Source organism: Pteropus vampyrus, unplaced genomic scaffold (assembly GCF_000151845.1).
Source record: "Pteropus vampyrus isolate Shadow unplaced genomic scaffold, Pvam_2.0 Scaffold24, whole genome shotgun sequence".
Classification (NCBI taxonomy): Eukaryota; Metazoa; Chordata; class Mammalia; order Chiroptera; family Pteropodidae; genus Pteropus; species Pteropus vampyrus.
The window spans coordinates 8,948,730-8,969,253 of NW_011888805.1; the positions used below are offsets into that span (position 1 = coordinate 8,948,730).

Here is a 20,524-nt window from a genome sequence, read left to right on the forward strand (position 1 = left end):
GACCAGGAGGGTCCAATGAAGTCAAGATTATGCAAAGCTTCTAGAGAGCTTTTTAAAGTAGTATTATTTAGCTCTAAGGTGGACCCTTTGCCACCTTTTCTTTTCCCCCTTCCTTCTCACTTGGGCCGTGGGTGTGAAGGCTGCAGCTCCACTAGCAGCAGCCACCTGGGTAAATTAGGAAACCTGAGGATGAAAGTTGCATTTTAACAAGGGGTAGAGCAGAAAGACAGGAGGGGCCTGGATGCCTGATCGTCATGGAGTGCTGGACAGCCTACCTCAGACTTAACTTAGGGGAGAGAAAATGAATCCCTTTCTTAAGTAATCATGTGAGTTTTCTACTACATGCAAACAAACCTAATCCTAACTGATAGAGGCAGAATTACATATTTGTTTATCTGAGGGTTTCTTCCTGTATTTTACCCTTTTTGTTTCCTCAAAGATACTGAGGTAAATTTAAACACCCTTTGGGGTGTTTAAATCACAAGGCCAAAAATGGAAGCTGGCAAGAGCATACTCACCTCTCTGGTTTTATATTCACAAAGCCAGAGCTCCCTCCAGGGACTGAGGTCCACTCCCAGAAGGTGATGAGAGGTGGGAGTAAGCATCGAGGCCGAGAAGGGAGACCCTTGGCTGGGCAGAGGCTGGAGGTATGCAGCCTTCTGCTGCCTGGCAGTACCTGGAGGGTTGGCAGGACCCCAGAGGAGAATGTACAATGTCACACAGGGGCTCCTGGCCTTGCCAGAGCATTCCAGGCTCTACCCTGGCGGGGAGGTAGCAAAATCATGGGACTCCCCGGAGGGCCGGAAAGTGGGACAATGGGAGCTTGCTGGCAACGTGAGAGGTGAGGGGCCTCCTTGCCCAGATCCTACGTGAGCTCCAGCCTAGGATGGGGACCTGAGGACTAGCAGAGTTTAAATGTCCAGCCACCTAGGCAGGGTAGGGGGTCTGGAGTCAGATTTGTTCTAATTTAAAGGAAAAGATATTTCTTGCACAGCTGAAATTCATACTTGCTGTACTATCATTCATGAAATTTGGTACCTTATAAATATCAAACTGCTTGTAGTAAGCTTTACATTTGGTCAGAGTAAGTCTCAAGACCATAAGTGAACACCACTAATTTTAAGGAACTGCGATCTCAAAGCCAAGAGCCTATGCCCCTCTACCAACTGCTGTGTGAGGCTGGCTCTTGTTTTCAGTCCTTGAGGAGCCACCTTACACAGATGTCACTTGTCTCTGCAGGACCAGGGTGGCTTCGGCAGCTGTCATATCTCATATCCACTACCATCTCTATAAAACCCGTGTTTGTCTAAACTCACCTACCATAAGAAACTTTACTTGCTTTCAAAGGAAAGGCTCCTTTGTCATTAAGTGGAATTAAGTGAGGCTCATTTCAACTGTGTTAGCTGTCTGAGGACAGGGGTCCCTAGGTAATGCAGAGCAAGTCTGATCTCATCCAAGAGAGCGGACCCTGGTAACAAACAAGCCAGGGACAAATGCTCCATGGGAGGTTTTGACAAAAAAGTTTGAAGCTTCTGACATCAAATAAGTAATGAGTAAAATATCTGGGTTATGACTCAGGGAGACTCTGCCATCTCCCTTTTTCCTGTTTTTATTCCCCTAACTTTCTCTTGGGTGAACAAAGGAAACCTGCCATTTCCTTCATCTTTTTTTATTAATCTTTCATCTTAAGGTGGCAAGGGGAGGGAGAACACAGCTTCAGTCCAGAGGTGGACCCAGGCGAGCACCCAGTGGCTTTGGCTGACCCACGGTGATTGTCAGTGTGCTCCACTAAACCACAGTGGGAACTGAGGAGAATTAGCTTATTGGTAGCATGACCACAGAGTGATGGGTCTGTAACTCAGAAAGAGACTAACTTAATCGGTAAAAGCATTATGGAGGTCCATACAATTAAAAGACAAAAGACTAACATAGTTAGAGACAATCAATAAAAACTATATTTGGAAACAATCAAAAGATTTTGAAGTCTCTCTTCAATGTGCTTATTGCTGCATATAAAAAGTAATGTCATGATATATTGGGTCTGATGAAACATTTTACATATCTTCAAAATTTGCAACATTCGTGGAGCCACAGTCTGGCCACATAAAACATTCACTCAAGCCCTGTTTTGTTTTTGCATGTACTGTAGTATTGATTTGAAAGGCACAAAAACATAAATGTGAAGATTTACTTTAGCTTCAAATTTTATAAAAGACTTTGCTAGGATTATATTTCTTAATTCTCATAGGAAATAAGGCAGGGCCCTTGGAAGTCAGTCTTTACGCTGTGACAACTCATTTATCTGTAATTAACAGGGGATGTTTAGAAACATAAAGTTATCTACCCTGATACCAAAACCTGGTAACGATAACACAAAAACAGAAAACTATAGACCAAAATCTCTCATAAACACGGATGCAAAAATTTTCAATAAAACACTAGTAAATCGAATATGACAACACATTAAAAAGATTATACATCATAATCTAGTGGGCTTCATCTCAGGGGCACAGGGATGGTTTAACATATGCAAATCGATTAATGTGATAAACCACATAAACAAAATAAAGGATAAAAACTATACGATCATGTCAACAGACGCAGAAAAAGCCTTTGACAAGATACAGCATCCATTTATGATTAAAACACTTAATAAAATGGGTATAGAAGGAAAGTACCTCAACATAGTAAAGGTCATATAGGACAAACCCTCAGCTGACGTTACACTTAATGGTGAAAAACTAAAAACCTTCCCTTTAAGATCAGCAACAAGACAAAGCTGTCCACTATCATCTCTGTTATTCAATATAGTATTGAAAGTCCTAGCTACAGCAATCAAGCAAGAGAAATAAAAGGTCTCTAAATAGGGAATGAGGAAGTCAACCTGTCACTTTCTGCAGATGACATGATTCTCTATACAGAAAACTCTAAAGACTCCACTAAAAACAATAGAAATAACAAACAAATAAAATTTCAGAATACAAAATCAATGTACAAAATCCACAGCATTCCTATATTCTAACAATGAATTTGCAGAAAAAGAAATGAAAAAAAATTCCTTTTGAAATTGTAACAAAAAGAATAAAATGCCTACAAATAAACCTAAGGAAGTATATGAAGGACCTATACATTGAAAACTATAAGACATTATTAAAAAAAAATTGAAGAAGACATAAAGAAATGGAAAGATATTCCGTGTTCATGGATTGGAAGAACCAACATAGTTAAAATGACCTTATTACCTAATGCATCATACAGATTTAATGCAATCCCCATCGAAATCCCAAAGGCATTCTTTAAAGGAATAGAACAAAAAATCATCATGTTTGTATGGAAGCACAAGACCCTGAAAAGCCAAAGCACTCCTGAGGAATAAGAACAAGGCCGGAGGTATCACTCTGCCTGACATCAATTTACACTACAAAGCATCAATAATCAAAACAGTGTGGTATTGTCAGAAAAACAGACACACATACCAATGGAACAGAACTGAATCCAGAATTAACGCCTCCGTATATGGAGTAAATAATTTTCAACAAAGGAGCCAAAAGTATATCATAGAGAAGAGAAACCTCTTCAATAGAAGGTGTTGGGAAAATTAAAAAGCCACATGCAAAATAATAAAACTAGACTGCTATCTATCACCATATACCAAAATTGACTGAAAATGGATCAAAGACCTGACTATAAGACCTGAAACAATAAATTGCATAGAAGAAAATATAGGTACTAAACTCATGGACTTTGGACTTCAAGGGAATTTTATGAATTTGACCTCAAAGGCAAGGGAAACAAAAATAAATGAATGGGACTATATCAAACTAAAAAATTCTGCACAGCAAAAGAAACCATCAGCAAGGCAAAGAGGCAACCATTTCAATGGGAGAACATATTTGCAAACAATGCCTATGATAAGGGCCTAATTTCCAAAATATATAAAGAACTCATACGATTTCAACAATAAAACAAACAATCCGATTAAAAAATGGGCAGAGGACATGAACAGACTCTTCTCCCAAGAAAACATACAAATTGCCAACAGACATGAAAAGATGCTCAATTTCACTAGCTATTAGGGAAATGCAAATCAAAACCACAATGAGATATCACCTCGCACATGTTAGAATGGCTATCATTAACAGGACAAGTATTAAGTGTTGGAGAGGTTATGGGGAACAAGGAACCCTTACATACCGCTGGTAGGAATGTAAACATAGTATAGCAGCTATGGAAAACAATATGGAGGTTCCTCAAAAAACTAAGACTAGAATTACCATATAACCCAACAATCTCTCTTCTGGGTATTTACTCAAAAAACTTGAAAACATTTATCCGCACAGCTATAAGCACTCCAATGTTCACAGCAGCTTAGTTCACAGTGGCCAAGACATGGAAACAACCGACCGATGTGTCCACTGATAGATGATTGGATAAAGAAGGTGTGGTAAATATATACAATGAGATATTACTCAGCCTTTAGAAGAGATGAAATACTGCAATTTGCAACAACATAGATGGATCTTGAAATTATCATGCTAAATGAAATAAGTTAGACAGAAAAAGTTGAGAACCATAGGATTTCACTTATATGTTGGATATAAAACTGAAAGCAACAAACAAACATGAGAAAACAAAGAAAGACTAACGAACACGAACAGTGGGTCAGTGGTTATCAGAGGGAAAAGGGAGAAAGGGGACGAAGATGGGGTAAGGGGGCGGGTCAAATATTTGGTGGTGGAAGGAAATGTGAGTGCTGAACACACAATACACCCATATGATGTATTACTGAACTGTACACTTGAAATTTATTTGATTTTATTAACCAACGTCACTCCGAGAATTTTAATTAAAAAATTAAACTACAACAACAACAACAAAATGATCTGAGAGCTAAATTTTACATATTTAAATGCTGAAACTTCTGCAGCTGAGTTATTTTCTACAGACAATTTTAATTTTAAATAGAAAGCCCTAAATATGATTCGACAATTTCTTGATGACTCAAGGTTATCATTACTGCTACTGTCGTTACTACTGACATATAGCTGTTCTTGGGGACCTCCGATGTTTGCTGGACTCTCTGCCTTGGCACTAGGGACACCAAACTGCTCAGAGCAGGCTGCCAAGCTTCTATCTCCATGAATATTTTCAGCTGGGAAGAGGTATAGGCTCACAGGCTCTACCAAATCCCTTCCACAGGACAGTGAAGTTTCCTTCCGATTCAGGTTTTAACTATGACTCTGTCAGCCCATGAACTATTTCGCATTTTTAGGAACCAAAGAACAAGTTCAGCAATCTGTATTGTGAATAAGCAATGCATGTCTTGGGACTCATAGCACATTGCGTAGTGAAGTTTCTCTATAAATGTTGACTGAAGAAGCATTTGTGTGTGTGTGTGTGTGTGTGTGTGTGTGTGAAAGAGAGAGAGAGAGAGAGAGACTAGAAACATACACAAAACAGACACATTAAGAATGTTCAATAAAAGAATGTTGAATTTAATGAGGTGGTGTAAAAAGATATTAGGGAGAAACATAATTTTTTAAGAAAAAATTTCAATAAAACATATGAATTGTGTGTATGTGTTCTTTTATACAAATCAAATATCCAAACTTTATTTTTATACCTAATTCCAAAAGAAAAAATACTGAGAAAAAAAATATTGGGTAGTCTTGAAAACTGGTATTTTCATGTCTTGAAAAGAATCACAGTGCATTTATAAAAGTTGAGAAACTATGTGTTTATTTCCAACCTCTAAGATAAGTCAGAGAGTTATTTGAGATGTCCAAGATTAGAAGGTCTATATCTTACTTGGTGCTTGCTATAACTTTGGAATACTCTCACATTGAAAAATGTTCTTTAAATATACCTGGATTGAAGTGTCTTTTTCTTGTCCTTTGACAAAAATTGGTCTGGTCAGCCTCTTAAAGATATTTACTTATTAAGCTACCTCTTAACAACACAGCTGTCCACTCCTACCAAGTTCCAGTAATTGGGCTAGAAGTTTTTCATATATGTGTATGATGTGTTCTTTGTTGGAAGATCAAAAATTAGTTAGACGTGGTTGCAGCTCTTAGGGAGGTAAAGTATAGAGGGGGAAAGTGGATGTATTAACAAATAACTATGGTAAATATAGTAAGTACAATGACAAACAAATGTTCAAGGCTGGGTGGTGGAAGAGTAAGTGGTGATCTTGGCTTTTAATGGCTGGTCCTCAGGGTTAGTCATTTCTATCTGAGCACAGGCCCAGGGAGGTCCATCCACCTCAGTATTCTGTGGTCAAGAGACCCTGGAATTTCAGGGGAAGGCACAACCTACCACCTTCGGGTTGGGCAATCATTTATTCCTGCCACAAGTTTTTGCACCCATTAATTGCTTTCTTTCTGTACTACTCTGAGATAACAGAAAACATATATATTGATCTCTGCCCCAAGTTCCTAAAACTTTATAATTTCCTAAGTGAGAAGACTACTAGGAGCATCTCTTTTTCTAATATCTGTGTTTGACCCAGTCTCCAACACAGGGCTCCTAAAACCCTTGATAATTCTTAAGTGATAAGAGAACCAGGAGCATCTTTTGTTCTAATGAGGAGACTGTGGGTAGGCTCCTGGATGACTTCTGGATGGAGGTCATTTATCAGAAAGACCAAGTCATGATTAGAAATTCTAGCAAAATGAGCCATTCTAGCAAATTAATCGAACCTAAAGAGGGGATCATGGGAACTTCCAATTTATGGCCAGTCAGTCAGCAGCACAGGTAATAGCCTAGGCTTGTGACTGGTGTCTGAAGTGAGGGTGGGGGCAGTTTTGTGGGCCTGAGTCCTTACTTGCGAGATTTGACACCATCTCTGGGTAGATAGTGTCAGAACTGAGTTAAACTCAGTTAGCTGGTGTTGGAGACTTGTTATGGGAAAAACCTCCACACATGTGATGACAGTAAGTGTGGGAGATGAATTGTTTTGTGTGACCAGTAAAGGAGACACACAGGGAAGAAACACACAGTAGGAAAGAGCTGGGCTTCTCCCTACATAGAAAGGAAAAAGTTAGCTTTTCCTCTTATAAGTACCTTTCAAGAAAACTATCTTTAAATTCGTTACTCCCTGTGTGAAATGCTACTTCCCTGTACTCTTTTCTCCTTCCTCCACCAAAATTCTAGGTGGCTGTCTTCTGCCCTTCACTAAACCTAGCATATACTTTGGTCAATATTTCCCACAGCTCTCTTGTTCAAATATGGTCTGGGTCACGATGTTCACATTCCACAGACAGGAGGGGTCTGAGATTGGAGAATATGATGTTATCCAGATACACTGGAGTATCACACACTGTTTGAAAGGTCAGGAAAATTCAGAACACATTGGGAGGTCAGCCTGCATCTGAACCAAACCTCCAATGATCCAAGGCCTCATCCAAAATAGTTTGCATGATGATATTCCAAAAATATGTTGCTCTTTGACTTTGACACCAAGGCATAGAAGTAAATTAAGAATTCAGTGTTTTGAGAATCACAGATTGTCATTCTAGAATGAAGCTACCTCTTATTTACTCTACTCAAAATATATTTATCAACTTCATAGTATATTTCAATCAACAACTGTCTACAACTCAAATCACCATGAATAAGTGTACATCCCATCACTCTCTTTAAATATAAAAAACCCAAAGACTGAGTAAGATGCTCTGAGAGCGTCAAACAAGCATGATAGTCATTGCTCATTAAGGCCAAATGCTCTGAATATTCTTGCTGACGATACAGCCAAACATTGTTACCCACCTGAGCAGAAGGTAGAGGCGAAGTTCTGGAGGGCTGAGTCCACCTCCTCCACACTGGGCAGGGCCAGGAGGCGAGGAAGGAGGCTCTCAAGAGACTGCACAAACAGCCTGGCGCTGTGCTGGTCAGCTTCCTGGTTCTTCAATAGTTTGAGAGACAGAGCAGCAGTTCGCAGCGACCTGTGGCCCAGACAGTCCCGAGGGGTCTGCTCTTCATCAGCTAGAGAACAGTTGTCCGACCCAATGTCCGACACATCGGACCTCCCTGAGTCCTTTTCTGCTGCCATGGAGTACTGATCGCAGGAATCAAATTCCGTCCTCGAAAGGTCCTGTTCGTCTACACTAAAATTGCTCTCACTATATCTAGATCCGTAGGATCGCATCCTGCAGTCCACTGACAGGAAGTTAGTTATATCAGGATATGCAACAGTGTGGCTTCTTTGAACAACATCTGGTTGGTCTACGGCTTCTGGTTCTGACACTTTGCTCAGTGTCTCTTTGCTCTCCTGGATGGCTGGAGACTTGATGCCATTCTTGTGGTATTCAGAGTGGTCCTCGGGCGTAGTCTGACCCAAGTCCCCCTCCAGGGTGGTCTGGCCTGTGTCCGTGGTCACACTAATGCTGATATCAGGGCTCCTCTCATTCCCGGACTCCCACGGCGTGTGTTCTGAGGACAGGACTCGCCGCTGCCAGCGGAAGTCGGCCTCGTTGATCTCCATGGAGTCTCGGCTCGACTCAGCCCCATCCTTCAGCTCTTCAAGGCGCAGAAGCAGCAGCTGGACTTGACCTTCGCTCAAGCCCTTGCCCTGGCTGAGCTCATCTAAGGCCCCAAGCAAGGTGCAGACGCAGGACACGGCAGCATAGCAAGCTTCAATGCCACCCTTGATGCATGCTTCAGTCATGCCATCCATGATGCTAAGTATTCAAAGGAGAAAATGAAATCTATACATAAAACATGGATAAATGCTCCAACATGAACAAGGACTGTTAGACTGGTAAACAGTATAGTATTCAAAACACATAATCAAATTTACCTGAAATTAAATGGTCTGGGCAAAAAGTATATGAAATAAACATGCTAAGGCTGGCGGAGGAAAACCTCCAGGTGAACCGGTCCACCCTGAATCACACTCTCAGTGTTGGCTCGTTTATTTGGGTACAAACAAAATTCCAGACGAGAATTTATAATTTTCATAAGAACAGGCAGTGAAAAATGTCACCTTTGTATTATGTTCAGTTTTCAAACAGAAAATAGTTATAATGGCTATGATTATGATAATGTGGACATCTTTGATAAAATAAATATATTCTTGAACAGATGCATATGAATAAAACTATTACAAATTGGATAATATTCAATTTTCTGGGGAGAGGGTCTACATGAAAAAGAACCCTATGGCTACTATAATTTAATTCAAAAAGTTTTCCCTAATATAACCCCAATGAATAATTTTTGCATGTTTCATTTTGTACACTGGGTTCAAGTCAATATGAAAATATAGATAGTTATATGATTATAATAAATTGGGATAAGACCTCTCCTATGGCTTATGGATATGTTATTAAATATCTACTTTCATACAGTGTAGATTCATAAAATTTCAGGGATTTGGAACCAAGGAGAATTCAGAAAAGCAGTCTTCACCAAGCAATATTGACCAAAAAAGAGAAAGTATCATACAGTTTGAGAAGATCCAGATGAGACTTTCTTTTTGAAATTGATCTTTTCCTGGATTCAGGTTCAGTGGAGCTGGGTCCTGCCAAATCACAGAGACGCTGTGGGCTCCCAAGTAGCTATAAAAAAAAAAGAAAAAAAAAAAAAACCCAGAAAAGTGAATATCATAAAAAAAACCCAACCCAACAAAAAAAAACAACAACAAGGCTTTAAAACTGTGAGATCAAATAAATATGTACTTTCTCTACTGAGTGATACAGTCTAAGGAGAAACACAACTATTTGGAACTTAAGTCTTATTAAGATTGATCCAGGCGTTCTTGACATGGAGAATACACACTGGGTTTCTAGCTCCCCAGTTCAGGACTGGCTTCAACAAGAAAATCCTCTGAGAGACTGTTTCAAAATTTTTCATAGCCCAGAAATAGAAAGCACTTGCATCTATATTCTTTCATGAGACTGACCTGTAATTTAACTTTCCTATACTCTCACGGTCTTATTTTGCTATCAAGTTGTCTAGCTTTAAAAACTGGGTTGAGAAGTTTTCCTTCTTTCAATTCTCTGGAAATGTTTAAGTATTAGTAGAATTATCGATCCTTTGAATGTTGTTATAACTTGTTTCTAAAGCTGTATGGGGCCAGTAAATTTTTTAATGGAAAGATTTTTAACTACTGGTTCAATTTCTTTCAAGATAATGGGACTATTTAGATCTTCAATTTCTTCTTGAGCTAATTTTTTAAAAGCTGTGTTTTGTCCTAGGGATTTAAGTACCTTCTCTAAGTTTTCAAATTTACTGGCCTAAAATTGTCTTAACACCTTCTTTAATTTCTTTAATGTTTATTATATCTATATTTAGACGCATTTTTTTTTCATTCTTATTTTTGTTTTTACCTATTCTGGAATTTTTCTATTGCTTTTTCCAGGAATTTAAAATTTTTCTTAATTCTTTTCAGCGTCCAGGTGTTTTTCACTTTACTGATCCACTCACTATATTGTGTTTGCTTTTTATCACATTACTTTCTGATTTTATCATTTTTCCTCCTTTCTACTGTCTGAATTTAATCTGCTCTTCTTTTTCCAACTACCTAAGTTGAAGGATAGAACGTAAATTTTAGGCTATTTTTAAATATAAGCAATTGCTTTGGCTGCATCCCACAAGTTTTCATGTATCGAATTTTCACAATTGTTCAGTTCTAATTTTTATTTCCAGATGGTAGAAGTCTTAATAAAACATTTCAGTTTGAGGCTAAATTAATTCAAGAAAAGTCTGGTTAATTAAGTTATGTCCATAACTTTCCTATGTCCATAACTTTCAAAGTGACTGATATTCGCAGGAAAGGTATGTTAAGTAGAAAGAGTTACATCTTAAGGGACAGACACTCTTCTTTCCTTCTTTCCACGTGTCGTTAATATCCTAGAAATTGGGAACTTCTGCTCTCTTGGAGGCACAAAAATAAAGCTTCTGCTTTCCCTCTCCACATTCTATTTCTTTGAGATTCTCACCCCCTCACACACACACCACCAGGCCTGTATCTAAGTGAAATGGTTAGGCCTATGGGCCTCTAGCTGTCTCACCTCTTGCTAAAAGGGTAAGTGCATTTCAGAAGGAACAAAATGGGAACTATCACTTTGTCTTGGGATCCATTACATTCTCTAAACTAACTTTACCAGTAATCAATTAGATGGTATATTTTAATTCAACCTGTATTTCTCAGTTGTTTCTGAATCGGGAGGGAAAGAAGATTGAGTGATTAGGCTTCTGAAGAACCCTCAACAAATAAAGAGAGGCAAGACATGTTTAGTGTCAGCTTCTTCAGGTGGGAATGAAGATATTGTATCAGTGGCTGGGTTGTCATAGGTCTGATAGATTAGGGAGCTCCTTCTAAAGCTGAACCATGGGAGAGAGAAAAGTAAGCAAGGTGTACTTTTTGATTACTGTTCATTTTTGGGGGAACGTGGAAACGGAAAATATACTTTGAAAACCGAAATGTCCTGTAAATCTTTGGTTAATAGGCACATAGTACATATGGCAGAGTGACAAATTAGAAAGAGAACAGGGAAATAACACACCAAGCGTTTTAACTCCAAAAGGCTAAACAAACATCCCGGATACCTGCCCGTGGTTTTGTGTGCATAAACTCAGCGTATTTTGGTTTCTAGGTTACCAACTTCCCAAATTACTGGTGTTGTCATAGTGAGTGGAGGCACTGCTTTTCAGAACAACCTGGCCCACATTAGTCTGTGATGCTCATGGGGCAGTACTGCCTGGATGCTACTTAGGCGCTGGTGTCTAACTCCAGCCTTGCCCAGCAAAATAACCTCGGGAAGCTAGAACATCTCTGAAAAGGGGGAAAACAGAACTAATTACCTTTGCACTGGTAAAGAAGTTATTATTTAAAATACGTTTAGACCCCTACATGCCCCATATGCAAAGTATTTACTTAGCATTCAGGTATCAAGTGGCTCTACTGTAGGCAGCAAACAACTCCAGTGCCTGTCAACAAATGAGAGGGAAGGAAAGGATGCTGCTGCCTACAAAATGCCCTCTTTGCAGAGAGTCCATCTTCAGGTCCGCCTGTCACTCATTCCAAATTGATTAAACACTTATTTTGATTCAAGCACTGTTGTGTTAGATACCAGGAGAAACACACAAAAGCAACATATAAAACATATATTTTAGGAGACAAGAAGTTTGTTCCATATTGTACTGTGAAACAATCAGTGTGATGCCACATAAAATCAATTGCTAAATGGTAGAACGGGACTTTAAGAGTAAAATTACTGGTCTGAGGAAGCAGAGCCATAAAGGAAAAGAATTTCGATAGTAAAAAGGCAGCTGTATTTGGAACATCTGGGTTCATGTTTTAACTCTACTACTCACAAGGACTTGAGGGCAAGTAACAACTTCTCATGGACTCAGTTCTCCATCTGGAAACTGGGCATAATATTACTTTCCTAAGAGAGATTGTAAATAAGCTAATGGGAAGTGTCAGCAGTGTCTAGCTTATTGCAATCAACCACTCAACTCTCTTACGTGGAGTGGCCAATGGGAACAGGTGAGGCGGAGACTGAATAGGGGAGGCAGGAAGGTGAGAAGCGAACAAAGCAGGGCCAGTTAGATGGAATAAAGGTGATCCTGCGAAATGAGAATGATGACAGAAGGGTCTAGAAACTGGGCAGAGTAATTCGGACTTGATGGGAGAGGCAATAAGGAGCCATTAGAGAGTGAAAAGATTGTCCATAGTGGTGATTTAGTCCAGAAAGACAAAAGGAAGAACACAGGCAGGAAACAAAGAGACAAGCCGGCATCAGTACACTACTCTGGGCAGGAGGTAATGAGGATGAGCTATTTCCAGCCTCCATATGTTTTGTTTTTCTCTTCCTTAGGGTAGCAATACATGCACCAAGTATTTGTTTAGCACTTCATACTTACAACATAGTTATACAAACTTTATCACATTTTGAACTTACAACTTTTGGAATATTACGGTGTACAGATGGAAATATTGTAAGTTCAGAGTTAAATGATTTAGCTACTATAACCCAGCTGGTGAGTAGCAGAGAGAGGATTTGAACCCTGGCTTTTAAACTCGGCTAAGGAAAGGGGTAGCTGAACCAGATTTGAGAAAGGGGCTACTAGAATCATTTGTACTATAATAACAAAGTGAAGTCCAAGAGTAAGTGTGATGTAGGAAAATACGATAGGGTTAGAATCAGATGGACCAGGGTTTGTACCTTTTCTTTTCCTTGTGACCCTGGACAAATCATTGGACCTTCTGAAGCCTTAGTTTCTTTGTGGGAGGGAAAATTCCTTTTTCTTGGCATCATGTTTCTATGGGGAGGAATATCCAGTGTAATAAAAATCTGAGTGCTTTCTTTCACCTCTTCCCATTGGGGGCAGGGGCTTTAATCTGAGTGGTGAATTTAGGAGAAGGAGCTGAAAAGGTGTAGCTAGCCCTCTCCTCTCTCTTCTTCTTGCCAATCCGCCTATTTAGAGAAAGACCCTTCTTGCTCCCCAGGTTACAAGCTTAACAGGGGCAGGGCCAGGTCCCCAGGGGAGGGCCACTGCTGTCTGGGTGGTCACAAAGAAGTCTATAGTCTCTCTTGTCTCCAAAGCTGTATTGTGTTCACCAACCTACTATTGATTTGTTATTAAAGCTGACCCTTTGATATCAATTGCCTAAAGCTTTGGTAAAGGCTGATAATCAACATCTCAGTTATTATGACTATTAAAGATAATATATGCAAAGTGCCTGGCATATAATAGCAAGAAAAAAAGGATTATTTTGTGCTCACAGATTTTCTTAAACGATAATTAAATCTGGGTTTCTTCATTTCTAGAAACACTGTGTTAGAACTTTCCATCATTACAATCAAATCTCATCAAAACCACACTAAGAAGCATTTCGAATTAAGCTTTTTAGAAACTGGTGAGTAGTAAATATTGCTTAAAATAAACGAGTCATCAACAAGGGAATTTTGTCATTCTGTTATTTTTTGGTGTCAGGTACCAAAAGCAAATGCAATTTGACCTTCACAGACAAGTTTGCAAATACAATAATGCTGACTTTTCTTTTGGTTATTTAAGAGAAAGCAGAGAAATAAATCCTTGAAGTACTTTTAAAATAACTCTAATTCCTCCTCAGAGCCATTAAGGGCACACTGGGATGGCCACTGTGAGCCATGACATTGGGGGTCATGACGTTAGGGAGATATGAGGGATGGAGCAAAGGGCTTCCTTTTACTAATCGCAGGTTAGTAATGCTCTTTTTTGGATCACAGACAATCTGAGTATAAAATCATTTTGAAATCCAGTTTTAGTAAAGGTGAGTCAATACATGTATCTGCACAAACAGCACCTAAGGGAGCAGAATGAAATCAGCCCGGGGCCCAGTCAGAGGCATCAGCTTAAATTATCAAAGGGCTCTGCATCAGTAGCACTTACCGCTTCTCCTCAGCCCAGCTCCCAACACATGCGCACACACAACCCTAATGATGCTGTCTGTAACTGGATACTATGTGATGGCAATTAAGTTCCAGCAGGTGACTGGCAACCATTCTCTGAGTGCTTCCTGTGTGCACAACACCGTGCTCAGATGCCTTGGGCAAGCGTGGTGGCATTGTTCCTAGCCGCCCTACCTCTTTCATGACTTTGATGGCTTCCACCCGGTGCTGGGGTGGGGGATAGAGCAGCACACGGTGGTAGAGGGACTGGAGCACTGGCTTCATGGAGTCTACCGACCCCACCAGCCGGACCAGCTCGGCTGCAATGTAATAGATGGTCCGAGCCACAGGCCCACTCAGAGCTGGCGCGGTGGAGGAACAGCCGGAGCCACGGCCATGGTCGGAAACTCCTGGAGATGCAGAGTCCGACTCCATGCTGGTACCTGCACTGCTGCTATGAGCGGAGGTGATGGTTTTGTCAAGAATTGGATTCCCCAGAATCACGATGAGAGCAGGGCAAAGGTTTTTCCTGGGATGAGATGGGAAGAAAATTATATTTCATCATAAGACAAATGATCAAATGTGAACCCTATCCTGAGGGCAAATACCAGACGCCATGCAAATGACTAATAAAAGTTGGGTTCTTCGCTGCTCCTTCTTTTGGCTATGATCTTCCCCAGTTTTCCATGCCTCTTTATCACTGCTGGGTATATGAATAAAGTACTTTTTCTTGTAAGTCAATCTAGAGCTAACCAAATAAAATATCAAGAAAAGTATTAAGAAACCATCTTACATGAAGAGACTCAAAATGCTAAATGGCTCAGTTATAAAGTTTTATTTTACTATAAAGAATAAAATTATGCATACTTCTCATTTGAGAGGTTAATTTAAAATTACAACAAATATACTGACATATATCACTCATCTTCCTCCCTCTGGATAAGCCCAGGAACACAGAGCAAGTAGCTGGCTACCTGCAGGCCCTGTCACTTGTGTGAATCTCTGACTATGACTAAGTGATGAGTATTCAGGTTTAGATAGAGTACGTACCAGGATAGGGCTAAGAATAACATTCGATAGCTCATCCCCTGCACAAATGTCTGGTGCTGTTGTATGCTTTTAGAACATGCTAGTAACCAAGAAAATAACCACCTCACTCCTAAGTCTTATGATGCGCACGAAAAGCAAAAGGGCCTTGGAGGCCTATTCTATCAAAATAATCTCCTGTTTCTTTCTGTATTTTGGTCTGGTGCATGTAAGGAAAGCAACTTCCCTACTTTCTCTCCAAAACATTTACACATAGATGTAATGACTGGAGGGACCACAGCTGGAAAGACCCCCTGGGGTCGGGTAAGGAGGGGAGTCAGGGTGAGCGCTCACCAGATCAGGTCCGTGAAGCCTCTGTGCAGATGCATGGAGGAGGAGGAGCTGCTGAGCACAGACAGGATGCACTCCAGGTACAGAAGCTGCAGCTGCTGACTGTCGCTGCAGAAGAAGAAAACCAACACACCAACGCAGATGAAATAAAGGCGAGATTACAGAGGTGATGTGTGGAAAACACTTGGAAAAATATTAGGCATTACATAAGTGTTAATTTTTGGAGGGGGTAGTTAGTGTTATGGGTTGAATTGTGTTTCCCCTTCCCCCCACCAAGTTCACATGTCAAAGTCCTAACCTGTGGTACCTCAGAATGTGACCTTATTTGGAGACAGGATCTTTACATAGGTAATCAAGTTAAAGTGGGGTCATTAGGGTGGGTCCCAATCTAATGTGACCTGCGCGTTCATAAAATGGGGAAATCTGGACACAGAGATACACAGAGGGAAGATGATGTGAAGAGACACAGGAAGAAGGTGGTCATCTACAAACCAAGGCCTGGGATAGACCCTTCCCTCTTTCTTGAGAAGGAACCAACTCTGCTGATACCTTGATCTTAGACTTCTAGCCTCCAGAACTGAGACAAGAAATTTCTGTTTTTTAAGCCACCCAGTTTGTGGTACTTTGTTACAGCAGCCTGAGCAATACAGTTAGGGTGATTTTTTTTTTTTTATTAATGCACTTTAATTTTTAGAACAATTTTAGATTTATAGGATGAAATGAAGTTACCATATTGTACCCAACCCTGCACATGCTTTATCCTGTTACTAACAGCCTACACTAGTATGGCACATTTGCTACCATTAATAAAAAATACTGATATGTTATTTTTAACTAAAACCATAGTTTATTCCAGAAATGTTAATTCTTAATATGTTCAATTGTCTAAACCTTTCAAAAGACCACTCACCACATTACTTTTAAATGCTTTACCAGCTTGCATTTGACTTTTCTTGTTTTGGAAGGCAACATGGTTTTTCAACGGACAAATTATTTTTCTCAGAATTATTACTATGGGGTTACTCAATAGTAATAAAAACACAGACAGCTTAAAAACACAGACAGCTTTACAGGGTACATATTCCTATACTCAGATTAAGTTTTCTGCATAACCCCCTAGAAAGTATTAAAATCCGGGTAAGTATCAAGTGACAGAAAGGAGTATGGAAGAATTTAATGTGTAAGGACACGTTTACTACAAATACATAATAAATACTTTTAAGAGAATTCATTCAGAAATCCTGTATAGAATAGGAACGTTCAGAAGAAGGAGAAACTTGCTTTTAAAAATAATTTTTGGTTGTGCCTCTTTTCTCCTAAAGTAAATAAATGCCAAAAAGAAGGTTATGTCCTTAACAATTCAAATAACTCCCAGAAGAAGGGGGTGAAAGGGAAAGGCAAGACTAGTGATAGGCAGGCTAGAAACTTAAGGAGACAGGAAGGAAGAAAAGTTAATACCAGACTGTCCAAAGCCCAGAAGGTCACTGCCAAAGTGAGAAAGGCTGAGCAGTTGTAAGACAAAGGATGATAAAATAGGGAGCTGAGGGCCCCTCATTTAAGTGCTATGTTAAATAAGTTGGTGATACGTCTCTGTAAAACTGACATTAAGCTCCAAAACCAGTCGATAAGCTGTAGCCCAAGAGCAAAATCCTGCCCAAGGCCTGCAAAACAAAACAAAACGAACAGGAAACAGAGACAGTATGTGGCCCTTTACAGAAAAAGTTTGCTTTTTCTTCTACAATGATCTCCCTGGTCAAGAGAGAAGTGTGCAATGACTACAATAATGTCATTATTTTAAAAAAGGAAATTCCATTTCTATTTGGATGGACTCTGTAACACCCATGGAGGGTGGACGAAGAGGTGGGTAAAGGCTGAATCTCTACCAAAACTATTACTATTTGCCAAGAGGAAAGTGATGGCTGAAGGAAGAGTAAGAAAGGAAAGACATAAACATAATAAGCCACTCTCGGGCCAGGTAAGGACTTGATGTTTCTACACTCCTACATCCATCCACAAGCTTCCCCACACTTCTGAACAAGACATAGTTCCTGACTGAAAATGGCACATTCTTTATTCTCGTGGCACTAGAGAGATAAGCAAGTATATAAAGCACTGTGTAGGAAGTGTTATAAATGAATAATTTAACGCAAGTTTCTATGGGAGCATATAGGAGCAGTATCTAACCGTCCTCAGAAAAATCCAGAAAGCATTTCCAAAGGAAAAGTCATCTTAGTAGAGAACTAAAGTTCAAGTAGGAACCTCACATGGAGGCACTGGGAAGAGGGTGTACGCAAAGGGTGGGGAGGGGTGGGGTGGAGGGCTGTAGTGGAGCACAGTCTGAGTATGTCATCAGCCCGAGGCGGTGCTGGAGAGGCTGGCAGAGGCCAGATCAGGAAGGGCCTTGTAGGCCGTGCTAAGATATCTAGATTTGATTCTGCACGTAGAAGAGCGACATGACCATATTAATATTTCAGAACGATCATTCTGGATGCTCGTTGTAAAACCTAGACAAGCATCCAAAATGAACAGGTTGTGAAGGGCAAAATAAAAGGCCCACAACATCAATTAAAAGCTACATTTTGAAAAATCGCTTCTGAAAAGACTGCCTTTGCTGTAGTCCCAGGCTAATCTTTCTGACCAATCAAATGGTTAGTAAGAAAAATAATTCTTAAATGCCTCAGTTCAAAATGTCTCTTTATCTCTTAAACTGTCAGCCTAGCATCACTAAACTAACTATAGACAATAAAAATTCTCAATTTCTGTAATCATTGGAAATAAATCCATAGAAAAGCTATGAGTAGTCGAGGTTCCTATGAGTATCCACCAAGTGTGCCAAGGCATCAGACTCAATGGGGAGAAAGCATTACCAAGGTAACTGGCCCAGGAGTCTCCTTGGAGACCGAACGTGGCAGCTTTTCTGTGGGCTGCAGTAATCTGGAAAAATGGGTGCTCATGGCCTTACATGAGTCATATCTGTTTGAAATGGAAGCACCTTCAAACAGAGTAGCTGTTTGAAATGGAAGCACCTTCTACACATGCCCCTCACTAGACACAGATATGCATGTGCACAGCGTGTGTGTGTATGTTGCATATTTAATTGTAGACAGACAAATATGTGGGATGCACAAGGCAGACAGGAGCCTAGAAACCGGCCAAGTCTTTCAAAACACACTAGGGAAAAATCCGCCTACATTGTGAGTCACTCTGCCTGGCCTTTTGTTCGAGCATTTCACAGCTGGCAGGTTGAGTATCTGCTGGTCTTATTCTTTGCTCGTATCTGAATTTCTTCCCGGGCACATAATCCATGGAGAACAACTCTCATGAGTGGACCAGTAGGCTGTATGGGCTAAGCTGCCCCTATCCTAGCCAGGCCACTGTGAGGGCAATCTGGCAACACGACCTGGATCTCTGGTTCTGAGTATTTTGTTTTATTTTGAACCATTCTGACTTTGTTTCCCTTAGAAACATTTGGAATCTAGTTAGAAGAAGGAGACGGAGTTAAGTAACTGTGTAAGCGGAGGAATAGAATCAGAACACACGACGTGAACATTTAGCCTCATTGGTTCCAAGACTGCTTTGGTATAGGTTCCTCTGACATTCTGTGCTGGCAGGAGAGGGAAATGGAGAGAAGGTAGTGGGAGACCAACAGGCAGAGAATGAACAAATATCTTTCCAAGCCCAATTATCCTTCCAAAAATTCTTGGATTTAAACAGCATCATGTAACTCAACTTGCCTAATATAGAATTCTATTAATACTGTGTCTCCAAGACATCTGAGTTATTCTGAGTACCTGAACACATTTTCTGGATCCTCCTGACTGCACATATCATGAATACATACCACCAAAGAGCTAAAGCCCTATGAGGGATTTGAGCATCGATTTTGGAAACGGTTGCTGAAGGGAAGTATTAACCATAGTGTGATTTTAGAGAAAGAAGGTATTTAGAAGGTAGGAGAGGTGTCAGATTTAGCTAACAGAAATAAAAGGAGTTAAGGTAGTAAGAGCAGAAGAAATTGTAAAAGGTGTGAAAATGTAACAAGCATTAACAGACCCACCAGAGTGAGAGCGGCCAAGAGCATGGTACAGTCTGACCAGGTAGACTTCAAAGGTCTTCTGTTTAAGCTGCACTAAGCATGCTGCATCTCTAGTTTCTTTAGCAACAGAACCCCCATCTTAGGGTAATGGACTTGTGATGGGAAAGACACTATTCGAACAAGGTGAACAGTGTCCAGTAGCAGAATTACAACTGGAGAATTGCACTGAAAAACCAAGCAAGATGATGAGAACCCTATAAAAACTATTAAGCTGTATATAACAGTATGTCTAAAGTATCTTTGATCCAACGTCCAATAAGAAACCATAAGAAAACACATATATGTCACATGAATTATTTTCCCCATTTAAAGCCTTTTCTCAAGTTATATGGTTCAGAAACGTTTCCTTTTCTGTGTGTGTAATGAATAGAAATCTATGACCTTTAGTTTCTAATCTGTGTATGTGCAGTGAATGAATGTGAAGTGTATTTTGTAATGAATGTGAAGTATATTTTCCTAACAATCTATAGTCAAATTTCTGATGTAAGAAGCTCAATGCTCCTAACAGCATCATAAACTAGTATTAGCACTGAAAATTCTGAAAGTAAACAAACCATTTTAGAGGTAATATATATCACCAAATCATTACTACATGCTGGGTACTATGAGGTTAAAAAATTCCACTTATACCAGGGCTTCTTAGAAGATATCGATACTGAATGCCTATAAT

The 20,524-nt window shown here is 39.9% G+C and overlaps 1 protein-coding gene across 1 annotated transcript in view; it reads right to left on the reverse strand.

Annotated features, from left to right (window-relative positions):
- ARFGEF3 (ARFGEF family member 3) overlaps nt 1–20,524 on the reverse strand; it is a 161,826-nt gene that overhangs the window by 59,336 nt on the left and 81,966 nt on the right. The window contains exons 9-12 of the mRNA XM_011356156.2: nt 15,762–15,866; nt 14,577–14,910; nt 9,445–9,557; nt 7,768–8,678 (exon numbers count right to left, since the gene is read on the reverse strand). Of these exons, the coding sequence (XP_011354458.1) occupies nt 7,768–8,678; nt 9,445–9,557; nt 14,577–14,910; nt 15,762–15,866 (1,463 nt within the window). The remainder of the gene's footprint in view (nt 1–7,767; nt 8,679–9,444; nt 9,558–14,576; nt 14,911–15,761; nt 15,867–20,524) is intronic.